The following is a 16,663-nucleotide window of genomic DNA, read 5'->3' as shown; positions in this document are numbered from 1 at the left end:
TATATATAAAAATTACTGTAATATATAATAGTAAATTACAATTTAGTATCTAAGGTTTGATCATATCACAACTTCCATCTCTCTTGTAATGTTGCTTGAATCGTAGAAATATTGATAATATTTTTTTATCTAAAAAATGAAAATATTATATACACACATAACCTAAGCGATTCTATAGAATTAAAACAAACCAACGAGATCCGAACAAATTTAGGTTAGGTTAATAATACAAAATCAGACAAATTTTTGTCTCTATGAATATTTAAAATTCAAGAAAATTATATTCTAAAGTCCCATTAATTTCTGCATTGTATATTGTAATCCACTCTCAGCTAATTATAGACACGCTAGCATCATCAGGTGTATATATATATATATATATATATATATAATTTTTAAATTAAAGAGCCACTAATTGTTGAATTATTGCATCCTCAAAAAATAAAAAATTGTTGAATTATTGCACCTTGTACAATTAATAAATGTTCTGGGGAAAGCATTTGTCTCCTTCCTGTCAATAGAAAAAGGAAAAAGCATCAAGATTTTTTCCCATTTTTTTATGTCCCCAACCAGTTATTATTATAAATTTTCTTCCATTGCTTGGATTTCTCCTTTCCTATATCTATATTTAGACATACATAATAAGTCGTGATTTAGACTCTATTTATTTCTGAAAAATTGCCAGACTTTATTTGTTTCTGAAAAATTGCTTATAAAATATTTTCCAATTAACTGATTTTCTGCAATTTAGTTGTAATATTTCCCTTAAAAAAATTAATTGTAATACTGAAAATTGTTATAAATAGAGATTTTCATAATTCAAATCTTATTTGTTTCTTACATTATAAAATAGAAATAATCATAATTTCATATGGGCAGCAGCGGATGCCTTTGTGCTTGAAGGGGTTGTATGGTTCATCTAAAGTTTCAAGAATTTTAAATTTTTTTTTCAAGTAAATTCATAGATTATATATTATTAATTATTTTCATGTAATTTTTTTTATATTAATTGCTATTTCATCACTTTTAGTGATTAATATGAGTGGCCATAAAATAAAGCATTTTGTCTACAAACTTATAAAATCACTAGCAAACGACCAAGTAAACAATTAGAAAATTTTAATGAAATATTATTTTCTTTTCAAATGAAGACATTATTGTACATAATAATTAACAAAGATCCAAAGATGGTACATTCGTATTTATAATAATTGACAATGCAACAGAAAATGTGAACAAATATAAGCAAAACAACAGATTCATGGCTACTAATACTACAAGAAAAAGAGGCAACATTATGCTTATACTTGGAAAGAGAGTACCCTCAATCATAGTAATAAAGCAGGCAACTTTTCTTTTGTGAGGTGGTCCAATTTTTCCAACATCTCTTTTGTAAGGAAATTCTTGTAATCTCCTATCTCACCCCGCCGGAAAAAGGCACAATTTTCCTCACCAGACGGTAACTTTCCGGTTTTATTCACCTCTAAATTGCTCAAATTATCAAAACTACACAAGTTTAAAATTTGATCGATTACTGTATGATTTTCTTCTTCTTCTGAAAATGGACACTCTAAAAATTCAGATAATTTCTTCAAATGCAATTTAGGCTCTTCTTTGAAATCTTCATATTTCAAAAACAAAACTCTTTTAGGGTTTTCCAAACTTTGCTTCCAATACCCTAAAACATGATCCCAAAATGGCCCATACAAACTCACACCTCTACAAAACTTATCAAAAACTTCTTCGAGTGAATTTTCACCTTTTTCTTTATGCCTTAACCTATTTGTAAAATGATAAAGAGAAACAAAAGTGTCTTTAGGGTTTCTACACAAGTAAACAATCTTACAGCCCAAGTCCTCCACAGATTTTGGAAGAGACACAAATGGCAAATGGGTAGAAAACAATCTTGGAGAGGTAAAACTAGAAAAATCAGGAGAATCAGTATCAATATATGCCATGTCCAAGAAAGGAACAAGAACGTGAGGATTATTAGTAAGCAAAGGGTGGTTTTCTTTAGGGTTAGGAAACCGAACGCGGTTCACCAGAGCAAATGTTAGTGCTTTTAACCAAGTTGTGCCTGATTTAGGAGTGGTAATAAGGAAGATATCATTTTCTTGAGCTTGAAAATGGTTTTGACAAGCTATAACACCTTTTAGTTGCCTAGTTGGATGCCAAAATCCTTGGTATTGATGGAGATGATTGGCGACCCAACCCTTTTCAGTTGGTAGAGAGACTATGAAGTCTCGAAAATCTTGAGACATTTCTTTTTCTTGCAGGTAAGCAGGAAGAGATTCAAGTGTTTGCATGGTTATAATGAATTATGGGCTATAATAATTGTTTTCTTTGTGTTGTTTTTGGTTTTGGTTAGGTATGTATATATAGTCAAATTCGAAAATTTGAATAGTGCACACTGTTGGTGATTTGATAAATATCCTTAATAAAAATTAACAATGTATTAAAATATATTTAAGTATAATTAATTAAAAGATTTGTTATTGTCATCTAAATTTGCATATTATGTGCAATATATATTTAATTAAAATATTTTAAGTGAAATATCTATTTGATTTTGTACAATTGAAAATCTTGCTGATAGTGAACCTAAAAAAAAAAAAAAAAATCTTGATTTTGACTCATTAAATACTTTAATTTATTAAACATTTTAACTTTCAAAATAATTTAACTAAATACTTCAATTTGTATAATCAAATCAATTAAATATCTAATATAGAATTAAAAATGTGAAAATTATTATTCTAAAAATTATGTTAATTACATATCTAAAAGTGCAGGTATATTTTTGAATTATTGCATCATGTACAGTTAATGAATATTTTGAACTGTAAAAGCATTAAGATTTTTCTAATTTGATTATGGCCCCAACCAGTTATTATAGTATTTTTTTTTTCTTTTGATTTCTTACATATCCTTTTCAGTGTATATATAATAGTAATAATACCATAACTAATAACCCATGACCTAATGATGTTTAAATGATGCTAAAATTGTTCGCAAGAGCTATGAGATTATTCATTCAAATCTTAGTTAAATCTAATTTTCAAAAAATAAAATAAAATTATTAAATAAAATTTGGTAATTTTTTAGATATAATTATGTACTTTTTAAAAAATATTAAACAAATGTATGATTTTTTTTTTCTATTGTTCACTTTAAGAGGAAAAGTTCGTTTAGCAAAATTAGCTATTTTGACAGTTGTTAGCTTAGCTATTTTGATACTTGTTAACTGTTTTTAGTAGCGTTTCACCTAAATATTACACGAGTTAACTTTTCGCAAAACACTACTCTAATCTTTAAAAATTATTTCAAATGCTATATTACAGAATAGTTTTTTGATCAACACGCTAAAATCTATTCAAAAAATTATTGCCAGAGGGCCGAAGAAAAAGGAGAAATGGAATTAAATAAACCATATTACAAACAAACAAACAGCCACTAAATCCAATAATGAGAAATGCATAATTGAAAATTTTAAAAAAACACATGGCTAATACTCACAGACAACTTATATTGACACTGCTTTCTTGGCTTATTTTAATCTACATGGCATCCCATTTGTACTAAAATAATAATCAAACTTTATTTTAGTCCAAAGATTTAAAAAAAGTTGTTGAATGAAATATATTTTACTAATTTATCAATTTTATCTTTCAGTGATAAAATATCATAGAAATCCACAGAGTTATTTGGATTACCAAATATTATTCAACACCGACAGACAACAAAATCTAATAGTGATAGAAGCAAGCTGCTTTTTCCACAAACGCTGCTATCAAAAGTATATTAAGCAATGAGCTTTAATAAATAAAAGAGGCTGCTTCACTCCACTAAAATATAAAAAATAAAAAACCCTATTAAACCAAGTTGACCCTAGCTAACCGTTATCATGTCATTAAGCCGGTTCGATCTCCGGTCCGACTTCAAAAACATTGATCAGCACATTGGTGCTCCTTCTAAATATGTTTAGATTTGCCCCTTTTTTACTATAAGTGAAAGATAGCTAAGTAAATACAGTCATCTTAGATGTCTAACTGAAAGTCTTGCACTAAAAACACGAAAAGCAAAGGTTCATATATATACTTAACAGTTCAACAAGAGCTTTTCCCCTGAGAAACAGCCTGGCCGAGCGAGGAACTCTATCCCAGTTCAGCATGTACATAAGCTAAAATGCCTAATTGTAAATAAACTTCCAGCGCCAGAAGTCGCTTCTCACCCGTCTTTATTTCCAAGTCAACTTCATCACACATCGCATATTGAAATGCTATGCTACAGGAATTATGAATTAAGAAGGCATCTTTGACATTACCCACTTGAGCCTCACGTCATGTCAAAAACTCTTTGAAAGCTTGGCACCACAAATGCATTTTTACTACAGCTTCTGAAAGACATTGCAGAGAAATACCGTTTCCTTATAAAAAGTTGCGAATTCTATTTTTCAAGCCATGAGCAGATTGTACAAAATGTTGCAAAAACAAACTAGTACTAAATGAGGAAGGCCTGTCACTTTTACAAAGAAGAAGTCCCATGGAAAAATGGATCCCTTCCAAGTGTTGAAAACATTCGCGTCATGATCATGAATGTTTTGTTTTCTAAACGTTTCCAGACGGGGAAAATTTCCCTACAGTGCAAGTAAAAAAGAAAAAAAAAAAGAGAGATTAACATAAAACTAAAAGTAACTTCGGAGAAAATGAGAAACAGAAACTTGAGATGAAATTACTTCGTAAGTCAAATGTCAGACACCCCCCAAAAAAAGGAACTCGTATCACTGGATCCAAGCAGCGGGATATACTCTGATCCTCTCACATGCACACTAAAACAAGCTGCAGAAAAACCTCAGTTAGAAGATCAAGCAAAATAGCTATGCTTGTTACTTAAAGCACAAGTGCATGTTAATTCATATCATATTCTCAACCAAAATAGTATGCACACGAACACCATTGTTTATCTTTCAAAGATGGCAACGTGGAAATAGAAAAGATATTTTTGGTTTACTAGAAAATAAACAGATCCCCCACAAATTCCATTCACAGGCAAGCAGCCAACATCAGTGTTAGCAATCAAGTTTGCAAATTGAATTCAACTAATACAATATTTGGAACAACTGAATTCCATAAAATTTTCAACGATACATTTTCAAAACCACATCTAGCATGTCTTAGACCTTCTTAGAATTTTGTACTTTATATTCCTCAGTGTTCTGTTATAGTTAGCCAAAATAGTAAATTATATCAAGATTCATATAATTTTCAAAATACATTCTTAAAATATAAGTCCAGATGATTTTCATAATAGTTTCACTTGATTTAAAATGAACTGTATGTGTTAATAAATAAGATACTAAACTTGAGAATTTATACACCAATCAATCCCATGATAAGAATTTGAAATGAAAGGATATTTCAATTTTATATTTCGCTGGCATTATATGAATTTTCCAAAAATCACCTCCATTACAAACTTGTGGATATGCAAATGAACATTCATATAAATTGAATTTCCAAAAACACTGTAATTTGAAGGTGAAACCTAGCACAGAAATATTCCAGTCTACCCAAAATTATTTTCTGTTGCCTGTTGATACTAAATTTGATGAATCTGGAAGCAATACTAATTTCATGATTTAATCATCATTCTATCTATGCCCACCAGCATATTCAATAACCAATCATATTCACAACTTTGGCCAAGGTAAATTTGATTAAATACCGTTCTCTATTTTCAAGATGCTTTGAAGCATTGTCTCCATCTTTGTTTTCATATCAGAACTATCATCCATATGTGGGACAATAAGGTTCAGCTGCCTGTAGATTTCACGAACAAACCCACATATCTTCTCAGCAAATTCAAGCTCACCATCTGAAATTCGACCAATTGCCAACCGCATCAGCTCTCCAGTTAAATCTGCAAGCTGTACAATTACAATAAGCACCTTCTTGTATGCACACATGCATTTGCACAAGGACAAATACGTACAAAAATACTCGAAATAAAATGAAAAAGGACTTTATCCATGCAATACAGTGTACTTCATTCAGAATACCAATTTGACCATAAAACACACTTGTGTGTGCGCACTCCATTTTGGCTTTTAACAGCATGAACCTATTATTTACTTTTTGAACCAAAAAAAATGAATTAGATGACCTTTCAGTATGACAAAGGACTTAAATCTACATAAAAATCCATCAGATTTATCCACTAGCCGTTTAAGTCTATATGAAATCGTGTTCCGTAGATATTTTGCAATAAGTAAGACAAATAAAATCCTGGCTCAGAGTTTCATTTTACAAGAGCAAGTAAATCAGTAAAAAAAAAAAAATACACAGAATTACCCCCAAAATATAGTCAAGGATATTTATTTGCAAAGGCTCAAGAGATGGGTCACTAAGTGTTAATAGAGTAGCATTAATCTCATCCAGATTCAGAAGAGTCCCTGTTCGGCAGAATTTGCAGAATGTTGCAGCTTCAACATATTCTTGTACCTGCAAAGACCCAAGTTAAACAAATTAGGAGCCTACCTCTGGCCTTAAAAGGGAAAAAGACAAGGTCATTACTCATTACCCCAGGAGAATATGCTCGTCTTAGCTTCCAAAAGTCGGTCCCTTGCAGTTCTTTAACCATTCGAGACATATAGCGATCTGTTACAGCTGCTAAATCTTTTTCAGCCTTCTCAAGAACTTCTTCTCTGTTATCCTTACTCATTCTGTCATTACACAAGACCATAGCACCAATATATCAGTACAGATGTCAGATCAAAATTCAAGATTCAGGAAAATTAGCCGTCACAAAAACTTCTTCTCTGTTATATTTACTCATTCTGTCAGTACCAATGTAAGATCAAAATTCAGGATTCAGAAAGATTAAGTCCCAAAGTGAACCCGTCATGTATCATGTAAACCAAAAAAATGTCCACTCCCCTACTTGTAAAAACTAAATTTGATATGGAAAATTAGCATCTTGAAAAGAATCATTTGAAAGATAATACATATATATAAAAAAGCTGTTTGCTTATAACCTGTGCACTTGAAAGATGACCTTTTTGCTGTTCATGGTTACATCGCGACTTGCCTTTACCACTCTTTCCCGCTTTTCATTCTACAAGAATCCGTAAGACAATTGGTTAGGACAGCATAGTTTTAGTAGTGAATGATAAGAGGTGGATGAAACCATTAAAAAATCAACACCAGTAGTACCATGCATGCTTGGAAAGTGTAAATATTTTGCAGAGAATTTCCATATGGTAAAATCTTTTACAGTGCCCATTATCGAGAGCCTAGTCATGCATATGGTTCCAGACATCTTTAGCCAAGCATAAATTAGTCCTGAGCTTATATTTAAATTAGACCCCACTGTCTGTTTATTCAACTAGCTCCTTGAAATTAAAATTAACTTTCAAGTCTCAAACTTCAAAATGAACTCCATGACAAAAGCAAACACTTGAGTTTCTTTTTGGCATGAAATTTGCAATGTGGTAGAGTAAGTCTCACAACCAGATGATTTAGCAGTTCGTTTCTATCCCTGGCCTATTTATCATGCTTCATTTCATCTGTTTAGTCAAAACTCATTTTACTCAATAATCTTTTCTCCACTTCGACAATGCAATAAATTCTATTTTAATCTCCTGCTTAATTCTATTATGTAAAATTTTTGTCAACGTTTAGCACGTTATCTTAAAAGGTTTTATGTATAATCTCACCACATAACTCCCTCAAATGTTTAACTAATAAGTTGAATAACTGTCATAGGTGTCTATCAAACAGAAGTCAATACACATGGATTTTTCAAAAATATTTTGTTTCAAGCAACTGCAAAAAAATTGAATGAGCCATACATGAAAAAGCTAATTAACCTATGTTAAATTTCTGAATGCGAAACTATTATATTTGCAAAGCTAAATTTTGCATTTATTTATTCATTATTCCTTTATATCTCAGACTTGCTCTTTCTCTTTGAACCATTCAGTTTCTTCTTCGGTTTGCATTGGCCCATTATCTTCTTGATAAATATTCTGTGACTAAATTCAAAATCATTCACTAGGAGAAAAATTTATAATCATAAACATTTAGAATATAATTAAAGAGCAGCAAAACAACAATAACAAAGAAGAAGCAGCAGCTAATAGGAAAAAAAAAAAAAAAAGAAAAAAAAAAAAAGAAATTTACAAGGTTATTAAGATATTCTGCGTATTTTCCAAATGCATCTTTGAATGAGGACTCTGTGCTCATTGTCCTTGCTCTCTTAGCTGAGCTCGGTAACGCAGTACCTGCAACTGGTTTTCTATATTTCTTCAGTGACTCGTAAAAACTTAAACAGACAAAAGAAGAATATAAATACGAAGTTAGGGTTTTTATTTCCATTTCGGTGGATAGGTATAAGAGAGAAAAAAGATTACCTTGATCGAGACGGTGGGGTTTGGGCTTCGGAGCCATGAGAAAGATCCTATGGAGTAAACGAGCGCCGTACAACATCTACCTGTCTCTCTCCCCAAAACGACACGAAACGAAACGCCTCCTCTCCAAAAGTCGAATTTTTATTTATTTTATATTTAGACGACGTCGTTTTCAAACTTTAAAGTGGCTGGTCAGCCGTACCAATGGTGGACAAATCACTCCTTTCTTCGAGAATCTGTGGGCGCGTCAACTTTACTAGAATCCACAGAACCAGTGAAAATGGCTGCGTATCTTAATATAAAAGGAACAAAAAGAATAGAGACAGAGAACGAAGATTTTCATTTCAATTTTTATTTTTTGTTGAAGGAGAGAATATGGTGACTCTATTGGTGGCCACTACCAGAGATCCGGCATCCATCAATCCTGCCACCGCCCTCTTGGCCATGGCCGGATGGCAACCTGGCCATTCTCTTCAGGTTCTTTTGATTTAATTTTTCAATAATTTGGTCTACATTTTTTTTATTTCTCCGTTAATTTTTTTTTTTTTGTTGAAAAATCAAAATGAAGGAAATTAAGAGTTTTTGTAATCAACAAGTGAGGCTATTACAACACGACAAAAGCATTGTGGAAGAAGACGACTTGGATCGCCGGTGGGAGGAGGCAACCTGTGAGGTGGTGGATGAGGTTATCTTTTTCAGCAGACACACTGCCGTTTCAAACCGTCCTGCGCTTACTGTTCATCCGATCGGTATAAACTCTTTCTCTTTCTCTCCCTTTCCTTCTGTGTGTGTTATAATTGGAACTTTGAACCAAGCGTGTGTTTGTGGTTTTCATTATGCGCAGGAGTGCCTCATTTGCGCGAAGGAGATGTTACGCCCCAAGGCGGGAAGCCAGGATGGGCTGCGCCTCCTGATCCCAGGATGGGACCATGGCTCAGACTTTTGAAAAAAATTGCTGAGTCTCATAATTTAGTTCCAGAGTTTGAGGTACTTCATGTTCTTCTTCTTCTGTCTCTTTTTTTTCCCCTTAAAAGTTATTACCTTTTTGTAGCTTAGGTATAATTCATATATGGTTTTCACTAAATTAATTCACGCGATTTATTAAAATTGTTTTTCTCAAGTGTAGATTACTTTAGAGGGTACTCATCATGGACCAGTGACTACTAAGCCAACAATGTTCATTGAAATTGGTAAATTTCCTGCCATTTTCTTTTTTTTTTAACTGTATTTCTCCTTTGTTGCTCTTTGTGTTTGAATTTTTGTAATTTCAGTTGTAGTGAAATACTAAACAGAACTAAATACGAAAATAACAATGGCCCTTTTGTTTCAATACTCAAGGATGGTAATGCATCTCATGTGGTTGACATTTTGGATCTATACTAGTTAAATGGAGTTGCTTGTTTTCCTCTCAGTACTAGGTTTACATTGTTTTTCTTTCAAGTATGTAATAACTAGCATAATTGATTAGAACTTGGAAAAGCAATAACCTGGTAATGTGATTGAGTAACTAATACTGGGCTAACTTGTTATTTATCTATGGACAAAGATGACTTTTTTTATAGTCAGCACTTTTGTGAAAGTTAGTGCTTTGTTCTTATGCATTTGAAACCTTTTGTTCTTATTTGGTTGGTGCCTTTTGCTGGATAGGTAGCACGGAAGAGTACTGGAAGAGGCAAGATGCTGCTCAAGTCGTTGCTCTAGTTGAGTTTATATTCAGGGCTTTATTAAGATCTGAGCATCTGTCACTGGCTTGCAGTACTGAGATTTTAGCCTTTGTTTTTTCTTAGTTTTATTTTTGAATATACTTAATTTTATTTATTAATCTTGGGTTTTGGATCTTGCAATGAAATGAAAATCGTATTATAGAAAATAAATATTTTTAGCTTCGCCTTTCTCTTAAAGATTTTTTATTTATTTTATTCCTTTAAAAGAAAAGAATCAACCGAAAGATGTCATAAAAGCAATCAAGTTAAAGTAATTAAGGTGATTCCCATATTCTGAAGGTACTTTAATATATTTATCTATAATGAAATGTTGGTTTTACGTACCAAACATTGCTAATGTGAGACACAAGTTCAGAAGAGAGTATGGATAAAAACATTGTCCTGTTTTTTGACTTATGCATATGCACTATATGCAAGAAATCATTTGTTTCTCAGCTTTGAGGTACAACATTTGGCTGATGCCATGCTAGTATAGCAACCATATTACTAGAAACACTATTATCTTTCCTAATAAATTGATTTCATTTGTGCTTGAAGTTAGTTTGGGAAGGACTCGGACTTGGAGGAGCGACATCAGTTGGAGACTGGAGCAGGTAATAATGGTGTATCTCAGATGCTAATCATTAGTTTTTTCTCAAGTGATATACAGTAAGTCTCTGACATGAATAATTAGCTACTTGCTTAATATTGACAGATCAGTAGGTATTACTGGCTGTATTTTCTGAGATCCTCCTTTGCGTAATATGGATTTGCTTCTTGTGTAGTAAATATTTATTGTAAGCCCATGCTTCAATTGCGATGAACCTTTTTTTTTCTTTTCCTATTTCTTTTCTGTAAATATCCATTGGTACTTTGTAAGGAACTGCAATCAGATTTTGTCGAGTTGTATAATTTAATTTACTTCCCAATAATAATATGTGGTGGATTATTAAAACTATTCCCTGGTTCATGATGATGCTTCTCTAATCTTAGTTCTCATTTATGGACACCTAGTGCAAGTGACAAGAGAAGAGTACTCCTTGGAATTGGTGGTGGACACTACGCACCTCGGCATATGGATATAGTTTTGTAAGTAATTTGGACCTGTTTTCTTTACTGTCTTGAACATTCTACTTTTGCTACCTTTTCGCTTGAGTTATGAACTTCTATGTTCTAGATTGGTTTATCGAATTGAAATGAATATGCTAAATTATTTATTTATTTATTTTTTTAATTTAAAAATTCTGAAATTATCCGTATGATGCAAGTATTTTCTCCTTTATATTTGCAATAATTTTGTAGGTTGATGACATGCAGGTGTGCACCATTATCCAATTCATCTCAGTGTGCCCGAATCATTTCTCTGTTGCCTATATTTTTGGAGCACCACCTTTTTTCTTAGTGGTGTTACTTGTTTTTTCCATGTTTTTACTGACTAGCTAGCATACTTGCACGTGCTCAATTGTTAAGTACTGTTTCACTGAGTGAGTTCATTGTGTCCTTTTGTGTATAACAATAGAAAAGATGGCGTTTGGGTGGGACACCTACTTTCCGGGTATTCTATACCCATGGAAGATCCAGGTCAGACAAACAAGGGTACAAATGCAAAAGATATTGGTGGAACTTGGAGAGAAGCAATTAAAGCTGCATATGATGCTACTAAAATAGCTTTCCCTGGTGGGGAAATTTTGGCACATCTTGATCACAAGTAAGTTCCCTGTGGAAAAATTCTTGAATGGCTTAACGTACCTCTACAAGACCATGTTATATTATTTTAGCTGTAGGCTTCATGGTGTAGTTGGACAATGGGTAATGATAAATGCAAACAAAATCAAAAGCAAATTTATCAGTAATGAATGAGGAAAATGTTGAGCAGAATGCCTTAAGCTTACCAAATATTAAGTTATGGCCACCTGGGCTTGTGTCAATGTTCCAAGCCCCAAGGAGGCTGGTTAAAGAAAGCAAAAGGTGCTAAATCAGTGTTCTTTTCCATATAACCTTGAATTTTGAACTACTTATGCAGACAGTATCAAAATTGATGGCGACTGGATAGTTGAGGAATTCATTCACTTAGAAAATCTAGATTTCTCATTTCTTTTCAAGGGTTTTGTTGCAATGCTTGCAAGGACTTTGTTAATGGTGACTTCACAGTCTTGTTATATCCTCATACACTTTTTAAAAAACTTCCTTTAAAAAAAAAAAAAAAAAAAATTCCCTTTCATCTCTTCTCTCAAATTTGGGGATAAGTAGTTCCATACTTCCATTCGATTGCCAGGCACATTGTTATCCAAACTTAAGCATTCTAACATGGCAGACACCGGAAGAAAGGGATATAAAAGTATCAATAACTTGTTTTATGTATAATTTAACGTTAGCACATTTTAATTATTTTAATCACATTGGAAACACTGGCACATGCACCATTTAGATTGTCTGTTATCCCATTCATCCTTGTTAGATGAATAATTTCATTACTAAACTTGATACAAATTACTGATTGCAGGAGTTTCAAGAGCTGGCAGAAAAATGCTGTTATTTCTTTTTTAGGAGAACAGAACATTAAAATTGGGAAGCCCGGTGATTTCCATTAATTGCAATTGGAAGCATGGGAGGACTTTTATTCTATAAACAGGTAAGCGTAAATCAGATGGCACAGCAGAAGATTTGAGTTATATGCACTTCCCATTGACATCCTATTAATTCTTTCTGCCAAGTGATTTATTATATGTAGAAGGTGGAATCCATTTGAAAGTGATATCATAAAAAAAATGTAAGCATTTTTTATCCTGGGTGCTTCATACATTTTAGGTAAACCAAGCTTTGTAATTTTGTAAAATGATCAGACCTTGTACTGCTAATCGCAATAGTATCAATATAATGGCGGAGAATATTATTATTTCTAAGCATATTGATTTACAATTCTCTATATACACATGTTTGACCTGTAAGGAACAAGTTTACACATTCTCGCAATGGAGTATCAAGGTATTATAATGCTAATAATTTCCGCATCTGTGAAGACGTTGAGCTCCCTTAACTCACTATTTCAAAGCAAATCTAAGGAAAACTTGCCAATATCTGTTCACCAATAATCCCCACAAGAACATAATCCATCTCTGAAGTGATGAAACCTTTTGTTGTCTCTTATGATTATCTCTCTTTGAACTACCTTTGATATTAACTTTGCAGCATTATGGCAATCTACACAAATTCGTAGATTCTTGAAAATCCTGAGAGTTGTACCTTTATTTGTCTTCAATAACCCAAAAGTAATTGCAAGTTTCTCACTGTGCCCTCTCAATATCTTAATCTTCTTCTCTTCCTCTACCTCATGAAACACAGAAGCTGTGTTAGGTTTATATCCAACTTTACTGATCTCTTTTTCTAACCTTCTCCATATCGACCGGATTTCTTCCGACTTTGGCGACAAATTGTCCCCTACAATGAAACTATATACATTACCTCCAAGTTCGATCCAGCTGCATCCAGCATCCTTTTTTAGGCCAATATCCTTCATCACTTGTCTCACTTTTCGCACATCGTCCCATCGACCCCATCTAGCATACAGGTTTGAAAGTAACACATAATTCTCCGCTTTCTTTGGTTCTAATTCTAATAACTTCAATGCAACTCTCTCTCCCATTTCCAGATTACCAAAACTTATGCAGGAACTAAGCAATGAGCTCCAGATTCTGCTGTCTGGTTGAACAGGCATCTTATCGACAAACCTTAGAGCATCATTGAATCCTCCAGCACGACCTAACATATCTACAACACAACTGTAATGCTCTAATTTTGGTTCTATTGCATGGGAATTCCGCATCTCCTTGAAATAGTTCAGCCCTTCTTCAACTAGCCCTGCATGACTACACGCTGTTAAAATACCAAGAAATGTGACACTATCAGGTATTTTGCCGACTTTCTTCATTTTCTCAAATAGATCTATTGCCTCTTTCCCATGTCCATGAACTCCATATGCAGCAATAATAGCATTCCATAATATCAAATTTTTATCTCTCAATCCATCGAAAACTCTTCGAGATTCTGTTATACATCCATTTTTTGCATACATGTCTACAATGGAACAACCAACGAAAACATCCTCGAGGAGGAGGGATTTTAATGCATAACAATGAGTTTCTTTCCCCAAACGCAAAGCTGATCGTTGTGAACAAGCCCCAAGCACACTCACTATAGAAATATCACATGGCTTAATTCTACTGGAAAGCAATTTACGGAACAAAGACAAGGCTTCCTCTGGAAATCCATTTTGTGAGTAACCAGAAATCATTGCATTCCAGGAAACTAAAGATTTGTTTTCCATCCCTTCAAACAATAAACGTGCAAAGGATAATTTTCCAAAATGTATGTAGAGGGATAATAGTGAGACACCAATAAACGGATCTTTTTCTAATCTATTTCTTACCACAAATCCATGAACTTCTTTTCCATAGTGCAGAGATTTCTGGTGAACACAAGCTAAAAGAAGACTGCAAATGCTAAACCAATCAGGTTCCAAGCCTGAACATATCATTTGAGTGTATGAGCTTAAAGCTTGTCTAGGATCACCATTCTGCACATAAGCAACAATAAGTGCATTCCAAGAACTCACAGTCTTCGTTTCCATACTGTTGAAAACACATTCAACAGAACTCAGCAACCCACACTTGGCATAGGCAGCAATAAAAGCATTGGCCACCAATTCATGGTATTGAAACCCATGTCTAATTGAATAGCCATGAAGTTCCTTTAAACTCCGCAATTGTGAATTTCCCAAACAAACAGGCATAATATTCAACAAAGTAACCTCATTAGCCTCTACGTTCCCTTGCATCTGCATTTTCCTCAAAAGATCAAATGACTTGTAGATATATCCTTCTTTAGATAAACCCCCAATCATTGTATTCCAAGAAACCACATTTTTGCTATTGGTCTTATCAAATAACAATTGTGCTTCAAACAAGTACCCAGACTTTGAATACATGTCTATCAAAGCATTGTTCACTGTTACCTCATTGCTCAGCCTTAGTTTCACAGCGAAACCATGAATTCCCATTCCCAGATCAACTTCTGCTTCTCTTGCACAAACTGGTAATACAGTCACCATTGTTGCAACATCAGGTAACAATCCTTCCTCTCCGACCAACATCTCCACCAACATATTAAGACTCTGACGAGAAAACCCATTTTCAGAAAACCCAGAAATTATTGAATTCCAAGAAACCAAATTTCTCACTGGCATACAATCAAACACTTCCACTGCTTCATCAATTAACCTACATTTTCCATACATTGCAACCAAAGCATTACCCACAAAAACATCAGAAACCAGGCCCATCTTTATTACCATTCCATGGATCACTTTACCTAACCCAGCATCTAAAACCCCACCACAAGCCTTTATCACACAAGGGAAAGTAAAATTATCAGGTTTAAACTCTGTCTCTCTTATCATTTCCACAAACACGTTAAGTGCATCAAAATAAAGTTCATTTCTAGTGTACCCACTAATGAGCGCATTCCATTGAAACAAATTCTTCTTCTGCAAATTATCAAACAGAAGAAAAGAATCCAAAGCAGACCCACACATGGCATACATTGTAATGAGACGGTTGTTAAGAACGCAGTCATTTCTATACTGACCATACTTTGAAACAATTTCGTGGATTTTTCGACCAGTTTCGATGTCTTTATTATGGGCGCAGGCTTGAAGCAGAATACCGATTGCTTGTTTTGTTTGTAGTGAATTGTAAGTAGCATTTTGTAAGTTTACCTGAAGAATGGTTAAGGCTCCAGTTAAATTACCAATTTCACAAAGATTAGTAATTTCTGGGAGAAATGAGTGACTAGTTAGGGATGTTAAACGAGTTTTAGCAGAAAGATGAAGAGATGCTCTTGGATTAAGAGTTGATTCAAGATAGTGGCTCCTACGCAATACTTGATTGGTCTTATAAAAGTAAGAATGTTTTTGACTGGTAGTAAGTGATAGTACCACTAAACCACTATTATAGAGTTGTTGCAGAGAGCTCATGGCATTCTCTCCTCCTTCCTCGTTTTCCGCTCTGCTTCAAGTTTATTTTTGCTCATATTCATACGGATAATTTATATATTTGGCGGCCAGGGGGTGTGCAAACGGTTCGGTCCGAACCGCAAAATTGAAGTTAATTTTTGTTTGAAACCGAACCGCACCAGAGTCGAAGCCAAAATTAAAAACCGAATCGAACAAGGAAAACAATTCTGTTTTTCGGTTTTTTCGAGAGTAACCCTATTTGGTGCACTTTGTTTTTCTGCTTTAATGTTTGAATTTTATTTTTTCTTAATTAACAGTTTAAATAAATAATTTATTTTCAAATAAATATTTTTATTAATTTTATTTTCGTAAATATTTATGTGATCTATTACATAAAAATAATTTGTTAGTTTTCAAGTGAAAATTACTCACTTTTTCAATGAAAGGACCCAAGAATTTGAAGCAGAAGTTAAAAAGATTGCATAATAATTTCTCGTACATATAAATATGCAAATATTAATATTAAAATATAATTTACTTGTC

General features: G+C 33.3%; 4 protein-coding genes across 8 annotated transcripts; 1 reads left to right on the top strand and 3 right to left on the bottom strand.

The window, feature by feature from the left end:
• Positions 1-1,170: 1,170 nt before the first annotated feature.
• On the bottom strand, positions 1,171-2,352 carry LOC105650518 (cytosolic sulfotransferase 12). The gene has a single exon (XM_012237429.4). It carries the CDS (start codon positions 2,304-2,306, stop codon positions 1,329-1,331), a length of 978 nt encoding a protein of 325 aa, XP_012092819.2. The 5' UTR covers positions 2,307-2,352; the 3' UTR covers positions 1,171-1,328.
• A 1,685-nt stretch (positions 2,353-4,037) lies between these two features.
• On the bottom strand, positions 4,038-8,557 carry LOC105650606 (Translin family protein). Of its 4 annotated transcripts, XM_089721391.1 has the most exons (8): positions 8,411-8,557; positions 8,181-8,287; positions 7,034-7,113; positions 6,580-6,721; positions 6,351-6,500; positions 5,725-5,926; positions 4,736-4,838; positions 4,038-4,636 (listed from the first exon to the last, which is right to left on the bottom strand). In XM_089721391.1, the coding sequence occupies exons 1-7, from the start codon at positions 8,484-8,486 to the stop codon at positions 4,744-4,746; spliced, it is 852 nt and encodes a 283-aa protein (XP_089577517.1). In that variant the 5' UTR covers positions 8,487-8,557; the 3' UTR covers positions 4,038-4,636; positions 4,736-4,743. The 4 variants fall into 4 exon arrangements, with proteins under 4 accessions (XP_089577517.1, XP_089577516.1, XP_037495164.1 ...); XM_089721390.1 differs by lacking the exon at positions 8,411-8,557 and having other exon boundaries at positions 8,181-8,383; XM_037639236.2 differs by lacking the exons at positions 4,038-4,636; positions 4,736-4,838 and having other exon boundaries at positions 5,717-5,926.
• An 87-nt stretch (positions 8,558-8,644) lies between these two features.
• Positions 8,645-13,013, top strand: GEK1 (D-aminoacyl-tRNA deacylase). 2 transcript variants are annotated; one of them, XM_089721389.1, is made up of 9 exons: positions 8,645-8,884; positions 8,976-9,156; positions 9,252-9,394; positions 9,534-9,597; positions 10,055-10,107; positions 10,669-10,724; positions 11,104-11,199; positions 11,630-11,818; positions 12,614-13,013. In XM_089721389.1, the coding sequence occupies exons 1-9, from the start codon at positions 8,783-8,785 to the stop codon at positions 12,699-12,701; spliced, it is 972 nt and encodes a 323-aa protein (XP_089577515.1). In that variant the 5' UTR covers positions 8,645-8,782; the 3' UTR covers positions 12,702-13,013. The 2 variants fall into 2 exon arrangements, with proteins under 2 accessions (XP_089577515.1, XP_012092900.1); XM_012237510.4 differs by having other exon boundaries at positions 8,649-8,884; positions 11,125-11,199.
• LOC105650607 (Pentatricopeptide repeat (PPR) superfamily protein) lies at positions 12,980-16,193 on the bottom strand. Its single transcript, XM_012237513.4, has one exon. It carries the CDS (start codon positions 16,139-16,141, stop codon positions 13,193-13,195), a length of 2,949 nt encoding a protein of 982 aa, XP_012092903.2. The 5' UTR covers positions 16,142-16,193; the 3' UTR covers positions 12,980-13,192.
• Between the last annotated feature and the right edge of the window lie 470 nt (positions 16,194-16,663).

This window comes from Jatropha curcas, chromosome 5, assembly GCF_041381405.1.
Source record: "Jatropha curcas cultivar XTBG-Jc1 chromosome 5, XTBG_Jcur_1.0, whole genome shotgun sequence".
Classification (NCBI taxonomy): domain Eukaryota; kingdom Viridiplantae; phylum Streptophyta; class Magnoliopsida; order Malpighiales; family Euphorbiaceae; genus Jatropha; species Jatropha curcas.
Note: the sequence above shows the minus strand (reverse complement) of the source record. Positions and strands in the feature narration are given on the sequence as shown.